The sequence below is a fragment of the Polyodon spathula genome, chromosome 1 (assembly GCF_017654505.1).
Source record: "Polyodon spathula isolate WHYD16114869_AA chromosome 1, ASM1765450v1, whole genome shotgun sequence".
NCBI classification, from domain to species: Eukaryota; Metazoa; Chordata; class Actinopteri; order Acipenseriformes; family Polyodontidae; genus Polyodon; species Polyodon spathula.
The window spans coordinates 65,202,588-65,221,722 of record NC_054534.1 but is presented as its reverse complement, the minus strand read 5'-3'; the positions used below and the strand labels follow the sequence as shown (position 1 = coordinate 65,221,722).

At 38.0% G+C, this 19,135-nt stretch overlaps 1 protein-coding gene across 1 annotated transcript in view; it reads left to right on the top strand.

Annotated features, from left to right (window-relative positions):
* The first annotated feature begins 9,934 nt into the window (after nt 1-9,934).
* zgc:154142 (uncharacterized protein LOC555481 homolog) overlaps nt 9,935-19,135 on the top strand; it is a 32,618-nt gene continuing 23,417 nt past the window's right edge. The window contains exons 1-9 of the mRNA XM_041263030.1: nt 9,935-9,940; nt 10,521-10,533; nt 11,074-11,210; nt 12,063-12,156; nt 13,286-13,426; nt 15,652-15,749; nt 16,400-16,526; nt 17,395-17,625; nt 18,776-18,997. Of these exons, the coding sequence (XP_041118964.1) occupies nt 9,935-9,940; nt 10,521-10,533; nt 11,074-11,210; nt 12,063-12,156; nt 13,286-13,426; nt 15,652-15,749; nt 16,400-16,526; nt 17,395-17,625; nt 18,776-18,997 (1,069 nt within the window). The remainder of the gene's footprint in view (nt 9,941-10,520; nt 10,534-11,073; nt 11,211-12,062; nt 12,157-13,285; nt 13,427-15,651; nt 15,750-16,399; nt 16,527-17,394; nt 17,626-18,775; nt 18,998-19,135) is intronic.

The window sequence follows — 19,135 nt, the reverse complement described above, 5'->3', positions numbered from 1 at the left end:
ATTACCCCTTTATGATCAAATTTTGCATAACATTTTACATTCAAAAAAATGCTGTGAAACATTTTTTTTTGCCCTAGAGTGCAGGTGCTTTGTTTGCACATCACATGCTGGTAGGCATACATACCTTATCTGCTTTCTTTAGCCAACAGTACACACAAAGAGGAGCAGGCTGCTCAAGAAGAATGCTACTGTTATTGTGAAAGTAATCAGACAATGCAAAGCATTGGAAAAGTCTAATTTACTGAAATATATACTATTTGAACAGTACATGTTGTAATAACACTTTGGGAGTGGGGGGTGTATTTATTTACTTGATCTATCTGTCATTGCAAATCCAAGATTCTAAAGGGATCAGGCCTGCTTATAAAATGTGTAAAGAGCAAAAGAAAAAACCTGACAGCGGACACTGATGGATACTGATAAGCAGCCAGCTAGCTATTTACATTTCATTATCCATCAAGGTCAGGCCTACAGTTGGTCTGATCTAGCCAGCATTGGCAGTTACATATGAATGCTGTGGTCATCTTTTCTTATATTGACACATCACAAAATCACTCTGCCTTTTGGTCTTAACAATCTTTTTGGACTTATTAGACATATTATGCCAGAACCATCACGTAACCTCATTTTCTCTATTCTTCAAGCTTGAATTGAAAAGAACCCAACTTTTTTTAACTTTAGGGCACCCTACTCATAGTTAAATATGGTTGATTAAAATAACTTCAGGCACTTCTTAAGTCATTAGCTGCAACACATATTCAAGCTACTGCTAGACGTTTCAAAAAGGCTTGAATAGACCAGACCCATTCTTAATAATTAGGAATTACTATTGGACATAACACTTACCTTATTTTTGTTGTATACCATGGTGTAAAATGTTTCAGTTAAACAATCTGACAGAGGTAATTGTCAGGGGTAGCCTATGAAGAAAATGTTTGTTTTTTTTGCTGCACTTTGATCTGTTTCATTTTGGTCCCCCTTCAGAGGATGGTGTAAGAGCCCACACCAGACGCATGTTTCTATGCCTGCTGGCACAGTTCTTACATTTGTGGCCTGTGTATAGTTGAAACAGCTATTACATAGTGAAATGAAAATTAGTCTGCTGTAGGTCCAATGATCAGATTGCAGCAAGACAAATGGTGTGATTAGGTAGGAGCAGACACCTTTAAGCTACAGCGGTGAAACGTGTGTATCCCAAATTACTGTATATTGTAAATACATAAACAAGCAAAAGATCTTCGATGAAAGAAAATAATTTTCTGTTATTAGACTATTACTGAAATTACTAACATGGTTATACAGAAGTGTACAATTTCTTTGTATTGTGTTATCGACTCTTAATATTATCAGATTGATCAGACATTAATTATACTTTCGACTCAATTAGTGAACCTTGAGTAGTTTGTTGCTGATTTTGTAATATTAAGCACTTAATAAATAAGGAAATTTAATTTAATTAGTAAATTGCTTTTCATCGTTAATACCTTGACAAATCAAGTGAATTTCCAGTGACAAAGGGAAGGAAGGACATTTGTTCACTAAAGAAAAAAAGTGCTTAAGGTCTGTCAAATATAGTACACTCCAGTATTATATTTCACTACTCTTAATGACAAAAGTACTTTCTCACTTGGGATGAGTTCAAAGCCACTGTCTGTTCACTCAGTATTGCATGAAACAATTGGCAGAGCTACTGTCTTCGTTGGCTTTTGTACCCAGTGGAAAATGTGTCCTACTTTACTTAATGTTAAAATCTACAGAAGCAGAATTCCTATTTTTTTTTTTCTGTCACTGCTGCACAATCCCCATTGCAGTAGCTTGCTTCTTTATCTGTCCTTTTGTGTATATCTACATGAGATTTACATTTCAGTGGCCTTCATAGCGGAAGGACCCTGTAGCAAGGACAGAAAGTCAAACTGATCTGAAGGGCACTTCATAAAAGAGTTCTTTATTAGGGCTGACAGACCAAGAGCACATAAATCACTGGCCTCCAGAGAACACACTCATTTTTATGTGTGGAGTGACCCTTTGTACATCATTTCATACAGCATATATACAGTACATAGCTTAGGAAGCTTTCCATTTCTGATTCTTATTGTATTAGGTAGAGTGCCGAACATTTAAGCGATAGCGCCTGTCGATGATGGCTCTACCATGTGAGATAGTTGACCGCGAATGTGAGCTATGTGTCCCGAGCTGAAGCGAGAACACCAACAAAAGTCAAGGTCAGCTATCACATGCTCATTAAGAGGGCACGATCGCTATTAGAAAACAATTTTTACCGTTGTTTTCTTTAAAAAAAAAAAAACTTGTTAGGGTTTTAAACCCCTATTTATTGCCAAGACATCTGCTGAGGAATGAACAGAGTAATTACTGAACAGTTCGTGTACAATGGAGTCTGAACTACTAATAAATACCATTCTAAATGACGCCTAACTCACCAGGTTTCTACCTTCAGCCAAAGCCTTTTGTTCCTGAATCTATATATGAATGGAGCAATATTACTGAACTGTCCGGTCTCACTTTGTTGTTGTTGAAAGATGTTGTGTCTGTGCTCCAGTCCAGCTGACAGTCTGTGATTGGCTTGCAGCAGTTGCAGGTACAGGATTGGTTGCTTTTGTCGATGCAAAGTATTGATTGGCTGGTTTTGGTGGATAATAAAATTAATTTGGACCAATTGTGTCTTTGTTTAGTATTTACTGATTTTAAGTTTGATGCACAGTTGGTGCTCAGACGTTCCAGTAGGGAGTAGGCATCTACTGTACTAGAGCCCACTAGAGTTGGAAGCTGATTGGCTGACGGTACTGAATCGTTTTATAATATGGATTATATTTAAAATAAAAAATAAATAACCTAATAAACAAATACTTAAATAAAGAATTTAAAAATGGTAACCAGTCTGTGGTGGAAAAACAATTTCTTCAACAGAAAACATTTAGAATTCTTTAATTGAGCAACTTTTATGTGATGCTCAATCTATTATCACTGATGTAGTTGCCAAGTGCCCTGGCTCATGACACGACTCAATTATTCTGGAGAACAAGTGCCTTATTCAGAAAATGGAGCTTCTAAATGGAGACAGGCTTTTAGGTAGGTTGCATTTGTCACAGATTGTCTTTTGATTAACATATTAAACTTGAAGTTGTTTTAATATCTTACTAAAAGTATGTTTGCAAGTGACAGCACATACCCACTTAAACGATGGCTCATGATGATCCCAATATTAAACCCACAAACACAACCAGAAATAAAATACAATGCTGCTCACATTTCAACTCATAAATGTACCGGTGAGCTACATTATGACACTGGTAAGATTTGCAAGATGATTGTGGTGTGTTGCATGCTTCACAATATTGGCACTCAGTGTGGTCTGGAGCTGGTACTGGATAATGGAGAGCTAATGCTACCAGACATACATGAAGATCAGCAAAACCATGGAGCACAGACAAGGCAACTGCCTGAATCGGTTATAGAAGAATTTTACAGTACTTAGTAAGTATGCTCAGTAAACTTAATTATTGATAACATTTTATGATTTTTCACAATCACTACAAAAACATTCCAACAATACAGCATATTGATTGCATTTTAGTGGAATTGTTTTTATTACAATCATGAAATTTGCTGTTTGCTATCCATTTGGATGGATGGTTCTCTTTCCCTGTTGCTCTTCCACTGTGCCACGCCAAGAGCCTTGCCCTTGCCACGCAGTCAACCTGGTTTGGATGCAGACAGGTGCAGCTGCTGTTGGATGTTAGTTGGTACTGCAGCACTGGAGGCAGCACAGGGCTCTGGATCAATAGAGGCAGCACAGGGCTCTGGATCAATAGAGGCAGCACAGGACTCTGGAGCACTAGAAGCAGCACAGGGCTCTGGAGCACTAGAGGCAGCACAGGACTCTGGAGCACTAGAGGAAGCACAGGGCTCTGGAGCACTAGAGGCAGCACAGGGCTCTGGAGCACTAGAGGCAGCACAGGGCTCTGGAGCACTAGAGGCAGCACAGGGCTCTGGAGCACTAGAGGCAGCACAGGGCTCTGGAGCACTAGAAGCAGCACAGGGCTCTGGAGCACTAGAGGCAGCACAGGGTTCTGGATCACGAGAGGCAGCACAGGGCTCTGGAGCACTAGAGGCAGCACAGGGCTCTGGAGCACTAGAGGCAGCACAGGGCTCTGGAGCACTAGAGGCAGCACAGGACTCTGGAGCACTAGAAGCAGCACAGGGCTCTGGAGCACTGGAGGCAGCACAGGGCTCTGGAGCACTAGAGGCAGCACAGGGCTCTGGAGCACTAGAGGCAGCACAGGACTCAGCACAGGGCACAGGGCTCTCTGGCAGCACTGGAGCACTAGAGGCAGCACAGGGCTCTGGAGCACTAGAGACAGCACAGGGCTCTGGAGCACTAGAGGCAGCACAGGGCTCTGGAGCACTAGAGGCAGCACAGGGCTCTCTGGCAGCACTGGAGCACTAGAGGCAGCACAGGGCTCTCTGGAGCACAGGGCTCTGGAGCACTAGAGGCAGCACAGGGCTCTCTGGCAGCACACTGGAGGAGGCAGCACAGGGTTCTGGATCACTAGAGGCAGCACAGGGCTCTGGAGCACTGTAGACAGCACAGGGCTCTGGAGCACTAGAGACAGCACAGGGCTCTGGAGCACTGGAGGCAGCACAGGGCTCTGGATCACTGGAGGAAGTCGCAGGGCTCTGAAGCACTAGAGACAGCACAGGGCTCTGGATCACTGGAGGAAGTCGCAGGGCTCTGGAGCACTAGAGACAGAACAGGGCTCTGGAGCACTAGAGTCAGCACAAGGCTCAGGAGCACTTGAGACAGCACAGGGCTCTGGAGCACTGGAGACAGCACAGGGCTCTGGAGCACTAGAGGCAGCACAGGGTTGGAATCGTGCTTCATTACCACAACATACGTCTCAGGAGTGGATTGGTTCTGACAAGCTCCTGGTTTATTAGTTCATTAGAACCCACCCACCTGTACCAATACAGTTTCATTTCTTCTAATATTTCACATGCTACCCTTACATGCTTTCTGTTTCTCTTAGTGATATTTTTTATTTTTCTTTCAGGGGCATTTAAGCAGTCTTGTGAAGTGACAGCTCAGATTCTGGTTCAGATTCGTTACATCTGCCAGGTTGGTTGAAACCCCAAATTTAATACTCTCCGTATATTTCATGTAAAGAATATGAATATCAATACTTGCATCATAGGATACGTTGTTATGCTGAAACAAATTAAGAATTATTTATCTTTTAATTTTTTTCTATATGCACACTGTCTATTAAAGAAACATGTGTTTTTTTTTTTTAACAGCCCTTAAAGAACAACATTTTACCCATCTTTTCTAATTCCTTTATTTTAAAGATTTTGCACTGTGTACTGTATTTTACATAAACGTTGTTTTGTGTGTAACATTAAATATAGTTTATATACACACATGCAAACACATATTGTACGTTTACACATTCGCCCGTATGAGAAGCCTCTTGCTTTATCTGATTCCATTGCCCAATTATATATCTCAGATACAGTCACTGGATCAATCAGGCAATGAATTTTCAATTTCAATCGGTTTCATTTCTTCTAATATCCTCTGGAATCATGATTGAACTTTGCAATGTTTTGCTTAGTTCTTTAGGTGTCAGAATCTTTTTTTGGACCTTAATTTTTTATGGAAGAGGTTGTTTTTATTTATTTATTTATTTATTTATTTTTTCCTTCCATATTTTTAATTTAAAAGTGATTCTGGCCCTTTTTTCAAAAAGAACAGTTTGGTGTTCTAAAACCACATCGAGCAAAATCTCAATTTGGGTGTGTGACAAGATGGCAGAACGCTATTTTTTTTATTAACAAACAAAAATAAACAAAACACAAAGAAACAAAACAGACCCTAGGTCAGGTTGAGCAATTGCCTTCACTGTTCCTATAGACTTTAAGTTTCGCTTTAACTTCACTCACACTCATCTTCTTGCATGCTCTCTCTCTCTCTCTCTCTCTCTCTCTCTCTCTCTCTCTCTCTCTCTCTCTCTCTCTCTCTCTACCAAACATCCACCTCGAAACAGGGAAAACTGCAGGGTGTTTATATGGGTGACTATGTCCCGATTAGCAACAAATTAATTAATTAATTAAATTGGGAGATGGTTTTGTGGATGGGCTTCCCCATCCACGCTGCCAAACAATAAACAAAACATGTTTTTTATAAATAAATAAATACACAAATAAATCATAATAATACAAAACAAAACAAACACACGTTATATTAGCGTGTAGAATGTGCAGGGCTCTCTCCTGCTGCACAGCTGTCCAGAGTATTGATATGTGAGTAATTGCTTTGTTGAAAATCAGTTGCCATTTCAATTGAATCAGTCAGAAGCAGCAGTCTTAACCTGCCCCTTTTGAAAATGCAGACATATAATTAGGTGGCAATAAAACTTGCAGTACAAATGCATGGCAACCTCTATTCTCTCTCAAAAAATTCACCTTTTGAAAGTCAGGCCCACAGTATGTAAAACTGTTAATTCATCAAAGTGACAATTAAAAAATGTTTGCTCTGAAATTGGCACAGCTTTAATTGTGCATTGCATCTTTCTGGTCTCCAATATATATATATATATATATATATATATATATATATATATATATATATATATATATATATATAAATATATTATATATATATATATATATATATAACTAATAATATTGAGGAACGGGTGTAGAATTTAAAACCTTAAACAAAGGCACTTGGAAATTTGCTTCCTCACATGTATGTGCTGTCAAAAAAAAAATCCAATCCAAAGAAGGATTTAGCCTCCTATGTCCCTTTAATTGCAAAAACATCATCTTTAGGTTACAAGCAAAACTCATTATGCTTCTTCCTGTGTTGGAATAATCTGATTGCTTCCTAAGTACTTTATCTTAAAAAGAGAAAAACAAAAATAACCCTTTTTGGCCGACCCAATTTGTAATCGTCTTATCACATGCATGCTGACCTAGTTATCATATTGCACCCTGGAGCCAGCCTGCCAGCTCTTTACTGCATCCCCAGAACCAGGCTGCCACATTTCATATCAATACAGCGTCTCCATGTGTCTGTGGCTGCAATATTACCTATTTCATTACATTAAGGAGATACTGTAGTTAATGTCTTACTAGTTGAATACCCCTTATTAAAGTTTACCCAAGTTATTTTACAGTTTTCCCAGGGTTATATTATGCATTTACCACAGTTTGTTATGATTTGCCATGTTTGCCATGTATATTCTTTACAATATTCAATGATTTGTGATATTGGGAATACCCTGGTCAGAATACATAGGGATACTGTAAATGTTAGGTCAAAAGGCTATCAAGGCACTAAATCAATGTTAATGCTAACCTGCAATGAGTTCTAGTTGTAAAAGCAGCATAAGTTGATCTGAATACCAATATGTGAAGTCACTTCTGCAGCTGTTGAAGAGTATGTCCCTGATATACAGTAGTGGTCTCATTCCCTACTGAATAAGACAGCTCTTCAGCTGCACGATTTATAGGTGAACAGATAGAAAGCAATCAAAGTAAGCAATTCTGGCATGCTGGAAAGTATTATTATTTTTTATTTCTGATCGTTATCAGGGAGTGACAAATGGAACCAAACACAACAACACGTTTAAGTATTCCTCTGTTTGACCTCATTTAAGAAATGCTAAATTCTGCAGGAAAAATTTAATACAACAAGCGATGCATCAGCCTTGCATTAACATTGGAATCATTTGTTTAGAATAGAAACTTTAGAATTTAGAATAGGTGTGGCCCAGCATCTTGCCTTTACCCCCTCCTTATGAGCTGTGACAGCAGAAAAGCAGGAAGTCCTTAATTATATAATTCCACAATCATTCTGTCTAAATGTCCAAATTGACAAATATGAGTTTTACACTGATGTTAGTATTATTAACTCATCAGCCGCTAGGAGGACATCCATTACAAACACCATGGTAATATGATTGTTAATGTTGATCATTTTAAGTTTGTGCAGCAAAATATTAACAATTTGTCATGCTATGCCAAACAGCCTCCCTTTTTTCAAAAGCCCAAATTAACTGACACCAGAAAGTATTATTAATATTTATATTGTTTGTTTTTAATGAAAGAACTATTTCAAATACTGAAAAAAATGTTGATTGATTAAATTAACCAGTTGCTATGTTAGCAACAAAGCATAATAATTCATATTGTTGGTGAGACCTCTTATATACAACAACACACAGCTCTTCACTATCTCTAATTAGGGTTGTTTAAAATCATATGTGGGTTATTTATTGCATACAATAAATATGATTATCACTAGGGTTGCAGTGTTAGGTTAAATGTGACCTTGAATCTCTCTGGATCTGTCATGTGATGTTCCCTTTCTCATGAAAACAATAATCAAATTGGATTTTGATTTTCACAATATACATAACCTCAATATACCTAACAATCCATAACTATTAAACCGTCAAAGTAGAACCAAAGTGAAAGCTGATATCTTTTAGTATTTCTACCCAATATACCTCTTTATCAACTTGTACTACTGACAATCAGCTCAGTTTCTGTTAACTTTATTGTAATGTGCATATGTAATGGCGTTTTGCCTAATTTATGCCATATCTGTGAGGACAGGTGCCAGAAATGCAGCCTGTGTGTGAGTTTCACCAATAATCTCTGTTTGCCATGTTCTGCTTCTGGTTTATTCAGCTGGTCTGACAAGTGTGGAATGTCTTATACCCAGATGTCTGTTATCCCCAGTGGAAGATGCATTTGCATCTCTAAATAAAACAACCCCTGAATATATTTAACTTGGGGACAACAATATTCACTCTGTTAGTCTTAAATCTGAAACAAAACACATTGGAAATGTGAAAAGTTATCGAAAGTGCCCAGCCATTTAAAATAGCAATATCAAAAACACAAGACAAGTTTCAAGAAACCATTGGACCAACCATGCCTAGCACAAAGCAAATAGATACAACTGTAAAATCAATGGGGACCAAGGTTGCCCAATTGTTTCTTCTAATTTGTATCAAAAACACCAGCTAAGTTAGAAGAAACAACTGGAGCAAACTTGGCCAGCACCAAGCAAACAGGCCCAAATGTAAAAGTGGTGGGGACCAAGGTTGCTCCAATTGTTTCTATTAACTTGACTTGTGTTTTTCAGGCACAACAAACGCAGATTATTTCACGTAAGAGTGTTGGGAACTTCAAATTAAAAGTGAAATGGTGCTTTTGGTTGATTTACTTTTACTGCGCCAATACCCTGAAAACACGTAAACTATCTGTGTTGTATAGATAGTCACTGGCAGTTTTCGCACTTCGCTGTAATTTGGCACAAGGAACTACCGTTCTCTGGATCATTGGTAGTTCTCGCACTTCGCTGTAACTTGACGTGCGAAACTACCTTTCCTCTCAATCACTGCCTGTTCTCGGTGTTTGCTGTAACTTGGCGGGAGGAACAACAATTATAAAATAATGTTAAATACAGTATGAAGCAGAGGTTAACCAGTCAAGCAACAGCTCAACAGTTAAGAAGCCTTGGAAATACAGGAAGGAATAGGAAGGAATATATAAAGTAGTGTACAGTACTGTACACACACATCATGGGATGAGATAATGGGACATATTTTCGAGCAGTGCAAAGTCCAGGCTTTCAAAGGTCAAAATGAATAAATGGATGCTATAAACTTGAGCCGCTGCAAGAAACGCTCCTCTTTTTTTGTGTTTTCTGCCTGAATACATTTCCTTACACGCATGAAGAACATGGGTGGAGATACCGTTAAGAAAGTACACAATCTCAAGGGCCTGACATCTTTGGAAAAGACCCTGATATTTCTATTTGTATTGCTCTTTGCTGGTTGTCTTGGTTTAGCAATAATTTATTTTATAGGCCAACCAGAGTCCTCCACGCAGAGTGAAAGCAATGGAGGTGAGTATCTGGCTGTATTAATTATATTATGCATGGCTTCCTTTGGATACAGAAATTAAGGTAATTACTCAAAAAAATGAAACAGAAACTTGATTGTCATGAACTCAGTAAGAGGTGTCTTTGAAAGGGTTATTTAACACAGTGGATTCCAGCCTTCAATGCTGCATAAAATCAAAAGAAAGGTTTAAACATCATGGCATAGGCAAATACTCATTCTGATGAGTAGCAATTCCTTTAAAAAAAAAATGTCACTGCAGTATTGACATGATATGAATGAGACTTCCCCTTTAATTGCAATTTGAAAGGGGTTAAACCTTCCCTCCAGCTACAAAGGTTATTGAATTGAACTGAAACAAGCAAAGTAAATTAGTAATATTTTATGATGTAGTATACTACATACAATATACTACACTACTATTTTTTAGTTCAATTTTGTAGAGGGAAGGTTTGAGACAAATTTACAATTGCAATTAAAGGGGAAGTCTCATTCAGATTTTTTTTTTGCAATTGCAACCAGATATATTGTACATACATATTTATGTTTGAACCCATTATTTTTGATGATTTATTTTTTCTCCAGCTAATTAAACAAGGTACTTTTATTCTTATATAGTCTCCCTTTCAATAACTCATAATGTCTTTGTTATTAGAAAGTCCATTTATGATCTTATCAGGTTTATGGTGCTGTTTTGCTTTTCTTGGTGAGTGAAACTGTGAACTACATTTACAGATAGCTACAGATAACTATTATACTCTGAAAGAGTTTATTAGCTGCAGTCAGCTGAAATTGCTCCAAATCACATAGCAAACGTAGCAAATTTACTGTGCCGAGTCACAAAATATTTCACAGGTATTTCATTTACGTGCAACATACTGTGCATAATTAAACAAGCATTGTTAAACAGCTAATATGGGGGACAGGGAAAGCTCTTTCTACAGGTGCCCAAATGTCACATTGCTTTTATTTAATGTACTTCCTTTGGACACTGACTTTGGAGGACCTGGTTAGTGAACAGGGCACACACACCATTACTATTCAGCTGTTTGATGAATATGTGTTTCCATGGAAAAACTGACCACAGAATCACAGTTTAATCAAAATTACTGAATGTTGCCTTTGTTTTGCAAAACAGATGCAGTGACAGATTCAGGCTGTGGGAACCCACAACAACTAACTGGACCTTTTGGGGAATTCACTAGTATAAACTACCCAAGCAGCTATGACAATGGCAAAAGCTGCTCCTGGCAAATAACAGTGAATCCAGACAAGGTAATACAATGAATAATGATCTTTTCTATTATACTGGGTGAAAAATATAAATCTACCCCAAATCTATCAGTATATTGCAGTGCTTAGCTGTGGGTACATTTTTTGTCCTGAGTCCTCCTGTATTTGTCATCACTTATTATAACTTCACAATGGGCAAGACATACAATCTAAAAGACTCTGACAGAGAGCTGATTGAAGATGCACACATTACAGACTTTTTTTGAGCATCAGCCTCAAAGACTATGAGTGGTTTCTATAGCACCCAACATCCCTGTATGAAGCAGAGGAAGGTACCATTGGGGAAAGGTCACTTATTCTGCCAGAACAATTTAAACATTCTGCAGACTAGTAACATTCAATCATAATGGCCTTTTAAACAGCTGTCTGTCAAAAAAGTAGTAACTAGTATACAGATCTGCTGGTATGACTATCTCTGCCACTATCCAGAGTCCAAAGCATATAATCTATGTTCCCGTCACCACATACTGTTCAGACCTATTGACCTTGATAAGGATTTACAAAAGCTTATTAGCAGGTTGTGCTGTTAGATTAACATACTTTAAATCAGCAGGTGAAGTAATTTATTTTTATTTTTTTTAAAGTATATGTAAAAATGTGATATTCTTGATGGTCAAATGCTGCCTGTAAAAGCAGTGCTTCTACAATAATGTTCAAATTGTGCTGTCCCTTTCCATCACATTGTACATCCCGTTTCATTCTTTATTGCTTGAAACTTAGTAAGGAAAAGCCAGAAGCAAATCTTTTAGCAACAACCTCCAGGGAGATAACAAAATAAATGATGTCAACAGCAGCACTGGGCATTTATTTAAAGTGCTTTTCCTTGTGTTTCAGGTTATCCAGTTGTGGTTTGAAGAATTCTCGCTGGAGGATACCAGCCTGTGTACCGGGGATTCTGTCACTGTAAGGGACAACCTCGGACTTCTGGGTAGGACGAGCAAGAGTTTTTGCAGTGTTGAGTTACTACACCACAGATGGAAACTGCAGTTTAAAACAGTATTCAGCAGCGCTGGTTTTGTATGTGAAGGTCCCAAGTGACTCACTGCCCCTTGTTCAGATCTCGTCTGGCATTCCACAGGGAGTATTGTCCGTACAGGTCTGCAGGGTTAGGGAAAGAAATTGAGCTGAGCTAGTTGCATTGGCCACTTCTGGTTAGTCGTCCAGGTGGAGACTTCCACATGGCCCTTTCTCCTAGGGTTCTGCAGCTTGGTTCTTCAGTGGGTAGAGAGATATTGGCTTGACAGTAAGGAGAGTTGCCTGTTGGTCTTCAGTTTCTCTGATCGGAAAGAAGTGGTGACATTCAAATTGGGAATTTCTAATTGGCTAGAATTAATAAAACATAAAATAATGGTAGATTCTATGTGTTTGTAAATGTGACACTGTTGGATGTAAATAGATGTACCATAAATAATGAAATTGAAGGTTTTTATATGTGCTGGCAATGGATGACTATGTCATATAAAATATAAAATCAATTCAGTAGTATTGAGATTCTATGGCACATACCACAAGCATTGCTTTCAGATTATTCTTTGTGCAGCATTGCATCTTAACCTGTTCTCCAGGCTTGCTGAGCTTAAACAGCAGTCAGACACTCTGTTCTCATAAATCACACTGTCATGCAGCAGTGCTCTAGGAGTGTTGACATTTAAGTCAGTTCATCCACAGAGATAGTCAGTATGTCATTCTGGAAGAGCTGTTTGGCACAGTACAGCACTTTACCCACATGTTTGAGAATTGATCATAAAAACACAATATTGATATTGAATGTTAAACAGAGTTAATATATGTTCTGTCTGATATTTGTTGTTGGGTTTTCTAAAAAAAAAAAACAAGGATATACTATAGGGCTGTTCAAATCGATGGTTACAGCAGTTAAAAAACTACAAAGCCTGGAGTCTTACAAGCGCCGCAGCAGTACATGTATCAGACTTGATTTACACAACAACACTACGTATAAGGGGATTTCAGTCCCAGGGACAGAGAATATGGAATATAACTGTGATTTATGACCACAGCCCTCATGTGATGTGGTGCCCTTTTCTTTGGCTCTTTAGGAAAGCTTTGCGGCTACTCAAAACCCAAGACATTCTTTTCACTGGGGAACACCTTGCTGGTGCACTTTGTGAGCAATGACAAGCGGACTGACACCGGGTTCAAGGCCATGTACAAGGCTGTGAATCCAGACAAGGTCACTGGTAAGTTCTTTTTGAGTGCCACATACTAATTGTTTGTATTTTGTCATCTTTGTGCTCTTCTTTTATTCTCTAGCAGAATCAGGGGAGGCAATAGGAGGACAAGTAGATTGTATAAACTCCTACAGTGAGTTGTTCATGTTCTGGCTTACAGATTTTTACATCCCCAGACAACCTTCAACCAAGAATAATCACACAGACAGTTTATTCAAAGTTTAACGAATCAGAGTATATATTTACTCCTTTGGTTTATTAATGGTTAAATGGATCGAGTGATCACAGATCTACATCGAATCCTAGCTAACAGCTGGATTATTGTTGTTATTGTTATAGTATTAATCCTGCAAACTAACAGGATTAATACTATAACAATATGGTTACAACTCGTACCTTTAGGCAGTCTAAAACCACCCAAATTATCGTTAAGCATACAATATAATAACTTCTCTAAAAGTAATATAATAATCCTATCCTTATAGCATTATGCTTCAATATAGATGAGATATAAATTCAAGATTATGCTTACCCTCTTTTAGAGACATATGTCTTGAAATATAAAACAGGACAAGGACTGTCGTTTGACCAAAAGGCTCTGAGTTTAGCACCAGGAGTCAGCTTGTGTTACGAAGACTGGCCGATATATAAACTACAGTTTTGCCCTGATATTTATAAGGCTTTTTTTCTGCTTAAGGTTTAATTTATCCTCATAAGGTCAGTTATTATGTGGATCTAGTGACTTGATTTTTGTTTCCTTTTAGGTAGTTGTCAGGCACCCATCCTGTTACACTATGCAAAGAATCATTCTAGTCCAGGTAGCCTGGTTGCATTTCACAAATTGTTTTAGGTTTGGGGTCTGTGTAGACCCAAGGCGTAGTGTATCAGCGGGCCCTTCTCATGTGAATATCTTAGACTCTGTAATAACTAGCTTGTAACAGCTTGTTTGAAAGTATATATTTGGAGCGTTCCAATGATGTGTCATATGTCTTGAGTGTTCCTAAGCAAAACTACAGCAAACCGAAACTAAGGCTTGAGTCATGTGAAATGAGCCAGCTCCTAAGTTTCATTTGTTGCCTGTTACTCGGTCATTTCAACAGATAGCGTTCCAGTTTCAACATCATTTAAAAGAGCAAGCTTTTCACTTTACATTGATGTCAGGCATGCCTGTATGCATACTTTCTACCACCCCCTCATTTAGTGTTCCTGTGCTGTGACCCGCAGAAAATCAATAGGTGTGTTCCTAACGGATCTAGGAGCACAGTCACCAAATGAAAGAATCTTACTACCCCCACAAGGGGCCCTGGTTATTTTAAGTTGTTTCTTTCTGCTGATAAGAAACTAAGCTACAAGCACATTCCAAGGGGCTCCATCAAGGTTATTAAATTAGGTCATAGTTTTGCTGAGTCTTCTCATTTTAGGCTACCACAGATTTCTGCAAAAATATTTCAGCTTTTTAACAATTTCTAAAGCAGTACATAGTTTTACAATATTATAATATTATTGCCCTGAACAGTAACTTTTAAAAATGCTATTAATCACAGTGTCCAGTTTGCATCCAGGATATCAGACTGTTCCCAGTAGGATTGAAAATGTGTATCCGGTTCTGCTCTTGGTGGTTCTGTAAAAGTCACTACAGGGTTGGGGATGCATTGCTGAGCATCGCAAGTGTGGGTGGCAGTTTTAAACACCTGATATCTGCAAAAAACTTGGACCCTGTCTCCCAGATGAGCACACTTAACCAGGTGACCTGCTTCACACCCCATAGATCCAATTATTTTCACATTGTCTGGTTCAGCATTTAAATGAGAAAATGATAAGCCTTGTGCATCATTACATTCAAACTTTATTCTGCAATGTTTGACCATATGGGTACCTGCAGAACACAATTTTGGTTCTGCTTGTGGCAGCCCAGTTCTACACCTCTGACATCCAGCATGTGTCATTGTAACTTCTTATCTGTTGTGGCTTTGGATAAAATTCAACTCCAAAGTACAAGTAAGGATATAAAAAAACACATTAATTGTGCATGTTCTTTTCAATTTTCTTAAATGATTAAAAAAAAACCTCATATTTTGGCCGGTAGCCCACTGTTTTAATGTTTTGATTGGAGACAGAAAAACCATTCCGAGTACTGTTGGCCTGGAAAGAACAGTACCCACTGCAGGGACTTGCAGGAAGCACATTTCCTTTGGGTGCCTCTGATGCTAAGTGTTCTCCGTTTCTGTTTCCAGAAATAGCGGATGCTGGTGGACATTTGCAAGGTGACCGTGGAGATCTACTTAGCCCTGGCTTTCCTGAAAAAAACTATGAAAACGATGTCCTTTATCAGGTACTCTACACTACTTACTCAACCCGATGTAACAAGCAGTGTTTGTATGATTAACTACCGATTCAGAACCCCATAGAAAATTACAGTACATGAGCTTTAATCTTTGTAGATTGCGTTGTAGATGGTGGAGAGTAGAACCATCAACAGGTTATACTGAAACAAGGTGAGAGTTTTACTGACTGGTTTCATGGTGCAGTTATAAACAAGTCCTTCTGCAGTGTGCTAATTAATAGAAATGCATCAGTTTCTATACATTTGTGCAATCAATAGCATGTGATGCTGGATAATACTTTTCAGCCAATGTATTTACATTTATTATAGATTGGTTGATATTCACAAAATCATTTGAAATGCTGTTTTGTTTTTTTTGTTTTTTTACACATTGTTCACATTAGTTTTAGACATATTTATTAAAAATAAATGATTAAAACTATTCTAGAATGTTGTTGCTCAAAATAAGTTAAACCTTTTGAATAGGGTCCATTGAAAAGACCAATAGCATACTAGTTGATCTTATTGTTTATTTATCCTGGACCACCATATTAACAGCCTCTGCTGACAACAGTTGTTAACAGGAGAAGTTGTTTTCTAAGTAGTATAACATTGTGAATATACATGGGATACAAAGTCACTGCCTTTTCTCTTTGCAGTGGAAGATTACTGTGCCTGCAGGGGAACGGATTAAGCTGGCGTTCTCTTTCTTCGAACTGGTGCCGGCAGGCTGCAGTGACTATGTGGACGTGTTTGATGGACATCTTGCTGGCTCTCAGCATTTGGGTAAGAGACATTTGTGAAACAGAATAACTGCAACCGGACTGGATAGAACAAGTTTAATATATCATTGCAAACAACATGCTCACAAATACTAACCTGCATTTGAAGGTGTTCAGTTCTGTCGACTTCATTAGAATTCTCAATATAGGTTTTTACAGTCATTTACTCATAATCCATATTAGTGTATGCAGCTATAAATGTGCATAAAATATACAGGAGGTCTCTTGCAATCTATAAAAAAAAGTACACAGTAAATTTAACTCACATTATTCCCTTAGACATTGAGGTTTATAAACATATTTCCGAGTGTTTCCTCCAAACTTTAACCAATTTCTATTTTTTTAAAAGATAAATAAAATCATGTCAATGTTAAAAAAATCAATTGCAAAATACCTTGAGAGTCCTTAAGATGACTTGAAATACATGCATATAACTTGGTTGTTTGGTTCTAGTTTTGTAAAAGGAACAGGTGTTTTACCTCCTACAAAAATGTTTAATTAAAGACTGGAGTAAACACTTTGAAAATATAGCCTGTCAGGTCGGACATATTTACTGAATAAACATGTACAAATTCACTGGAACTTGCCATAATACAGTATTTAATGTGATCCACAAAGGAGTTTGCTTTTCATATGCACTTCCTTCTCTCCATCAGTCCTATTTTTTCTGATGGTTCAGTAGTATTGGATATTGATACAGTATCTGTAAAACCAGCATTTAAAAAGTACAACTTTTTTTTCAATAGCACGTGTGCTCACACACTGCCAACCCGAAGATATTTATATTGAATAATTATTTTATTTTCCTTGTCAATGTTGTGTTTCAAAATGGTACCATATAAAGCAATGTGGGTGTCCTATTTTCACCACAGGTCACTTTTGTGGTGGTCATTTTCCTTCACCACTGGTGTCTACTGGCAATACCTTGGTGTTTCGATTCAAATCCGATTCCCAAAACACCTCAAAGGGTTTCCATGCAACCTACACTGTCTACAGACAACAGGCAAGCACCACTCCAGGAGCTGCTTCCACTAAACCCACTACAACTAAAACAACAACAACCACGACAGCAAAGCCCATAAGTACATTACCGCCCCCTGTTGGTAAGTAGAATAAATGCGCTATGAGGGTTGTTTATGAGAATTTGAGAACAATTAATATCCAGCCTTGAAACAAGAATAATATGAATAATTTAAAAATGCTTTTGGAACAGAAATGGATGGGAACTAATATTTAGTTTGAGTGGAGTGCAATTGGGGGGTATGTGTTACTATTGATGCATTGTCACTTGGTTTGCTGATCAGTTTCTTCTTCTTCTTCTTCTTCTTCTTCTTCTTCTTCTTCTTCTTCTTCTGCTTCTTCTTCTTCTTCGCTACTTATCCTATTACAATGCAAGTTTTCCCATAAGTTTCAAACCACAAGGGGAAAAGGAGCAGTTTAGTCTTCATGCTTATTCAAACATTTTTTGATGCTTTTAAAACTGTCTGCAAAAGTGTGTCGAATTGTGTCAAATTGTGTGATCCACAGATGGTTGTAGACCACCATAATTTGTTACGTAAAAGACTAGTGCATGAACCCAGTAACCCAGCGGGCCACCTAGCCCGCCTGTCTATTTCTAAACACATGATAGAGTAGAAGAATTGCATTAAGGTTTTTGCTTTGCTTTTTATAGTAGCATCAAAATTCATTAATCAGCCTTTTTCATTGTAATTATATATATATATATATATATATATATATATATATATATATATATATATATATATATATATATATATATATAACTTCACTTTTGTTTTTGTTTTTCATTTGGCGTCAAAGCAAAGAGCAAAGGTACAGAGAATTAATTAGATTACCATGAGGTGAAAATGTCCTGTCTGGAAAACCCCACTTGATGAATCCATTTCAGTCAGGCAGCTGTCCACAAGGTTGACATTCAGTGTCAGCTGCTGCCCCAGCTTAACTTTTAGGTTAGGTGTCTGACCCCATGCATATTTTGTATTGTTTCAGTGGCAAGCAATTGCATTAGCTACCTAACTTGCATTAGCTGCCTAATTCTCCCTTGGTATAGCTGAAATGTTTACTTGTACATAAACTGTAAAGCTACAGACAAAACAAAAAAAAAGCCTAGTTCCTGACTCACAAAATGAGTATCAACTACACTAAATACAGGCAAATGGAAGGTGAATCTTGCAATTTCCCAAACTGCTAGTTACTGCAGGCATTAAAACATCTTTGTTTTTTTTTTTGCAGACTCTGGGTGTGACAGCAGTGGTGATCTGTATAGCCGCAAGGGAACAATCCATTCCAAGCACTACCCAGAATCCTACCCTGCAGACCTGCACTGTACCTGGAACATAACCGCCCCCCAGGGACTCCTTGTTAAATTAACAGTAACAGACTTGGCTATTGTGGGGGATCCGGGTCAATGCAGCGGAGACAAACTTGAAGTATCAGACAGCTTGGAGCTACTAGGTATGCCAGTCTGCTTGTATTACAAACTATTCTGTATGCCATGTAGTTCTGTTGTGTAAGCATTCTTGAAAAATATGTTTTTTCCACAGTTTTCAAAATAGAATGTCCATATATCACAGATGTATATAAGAGAGAGAG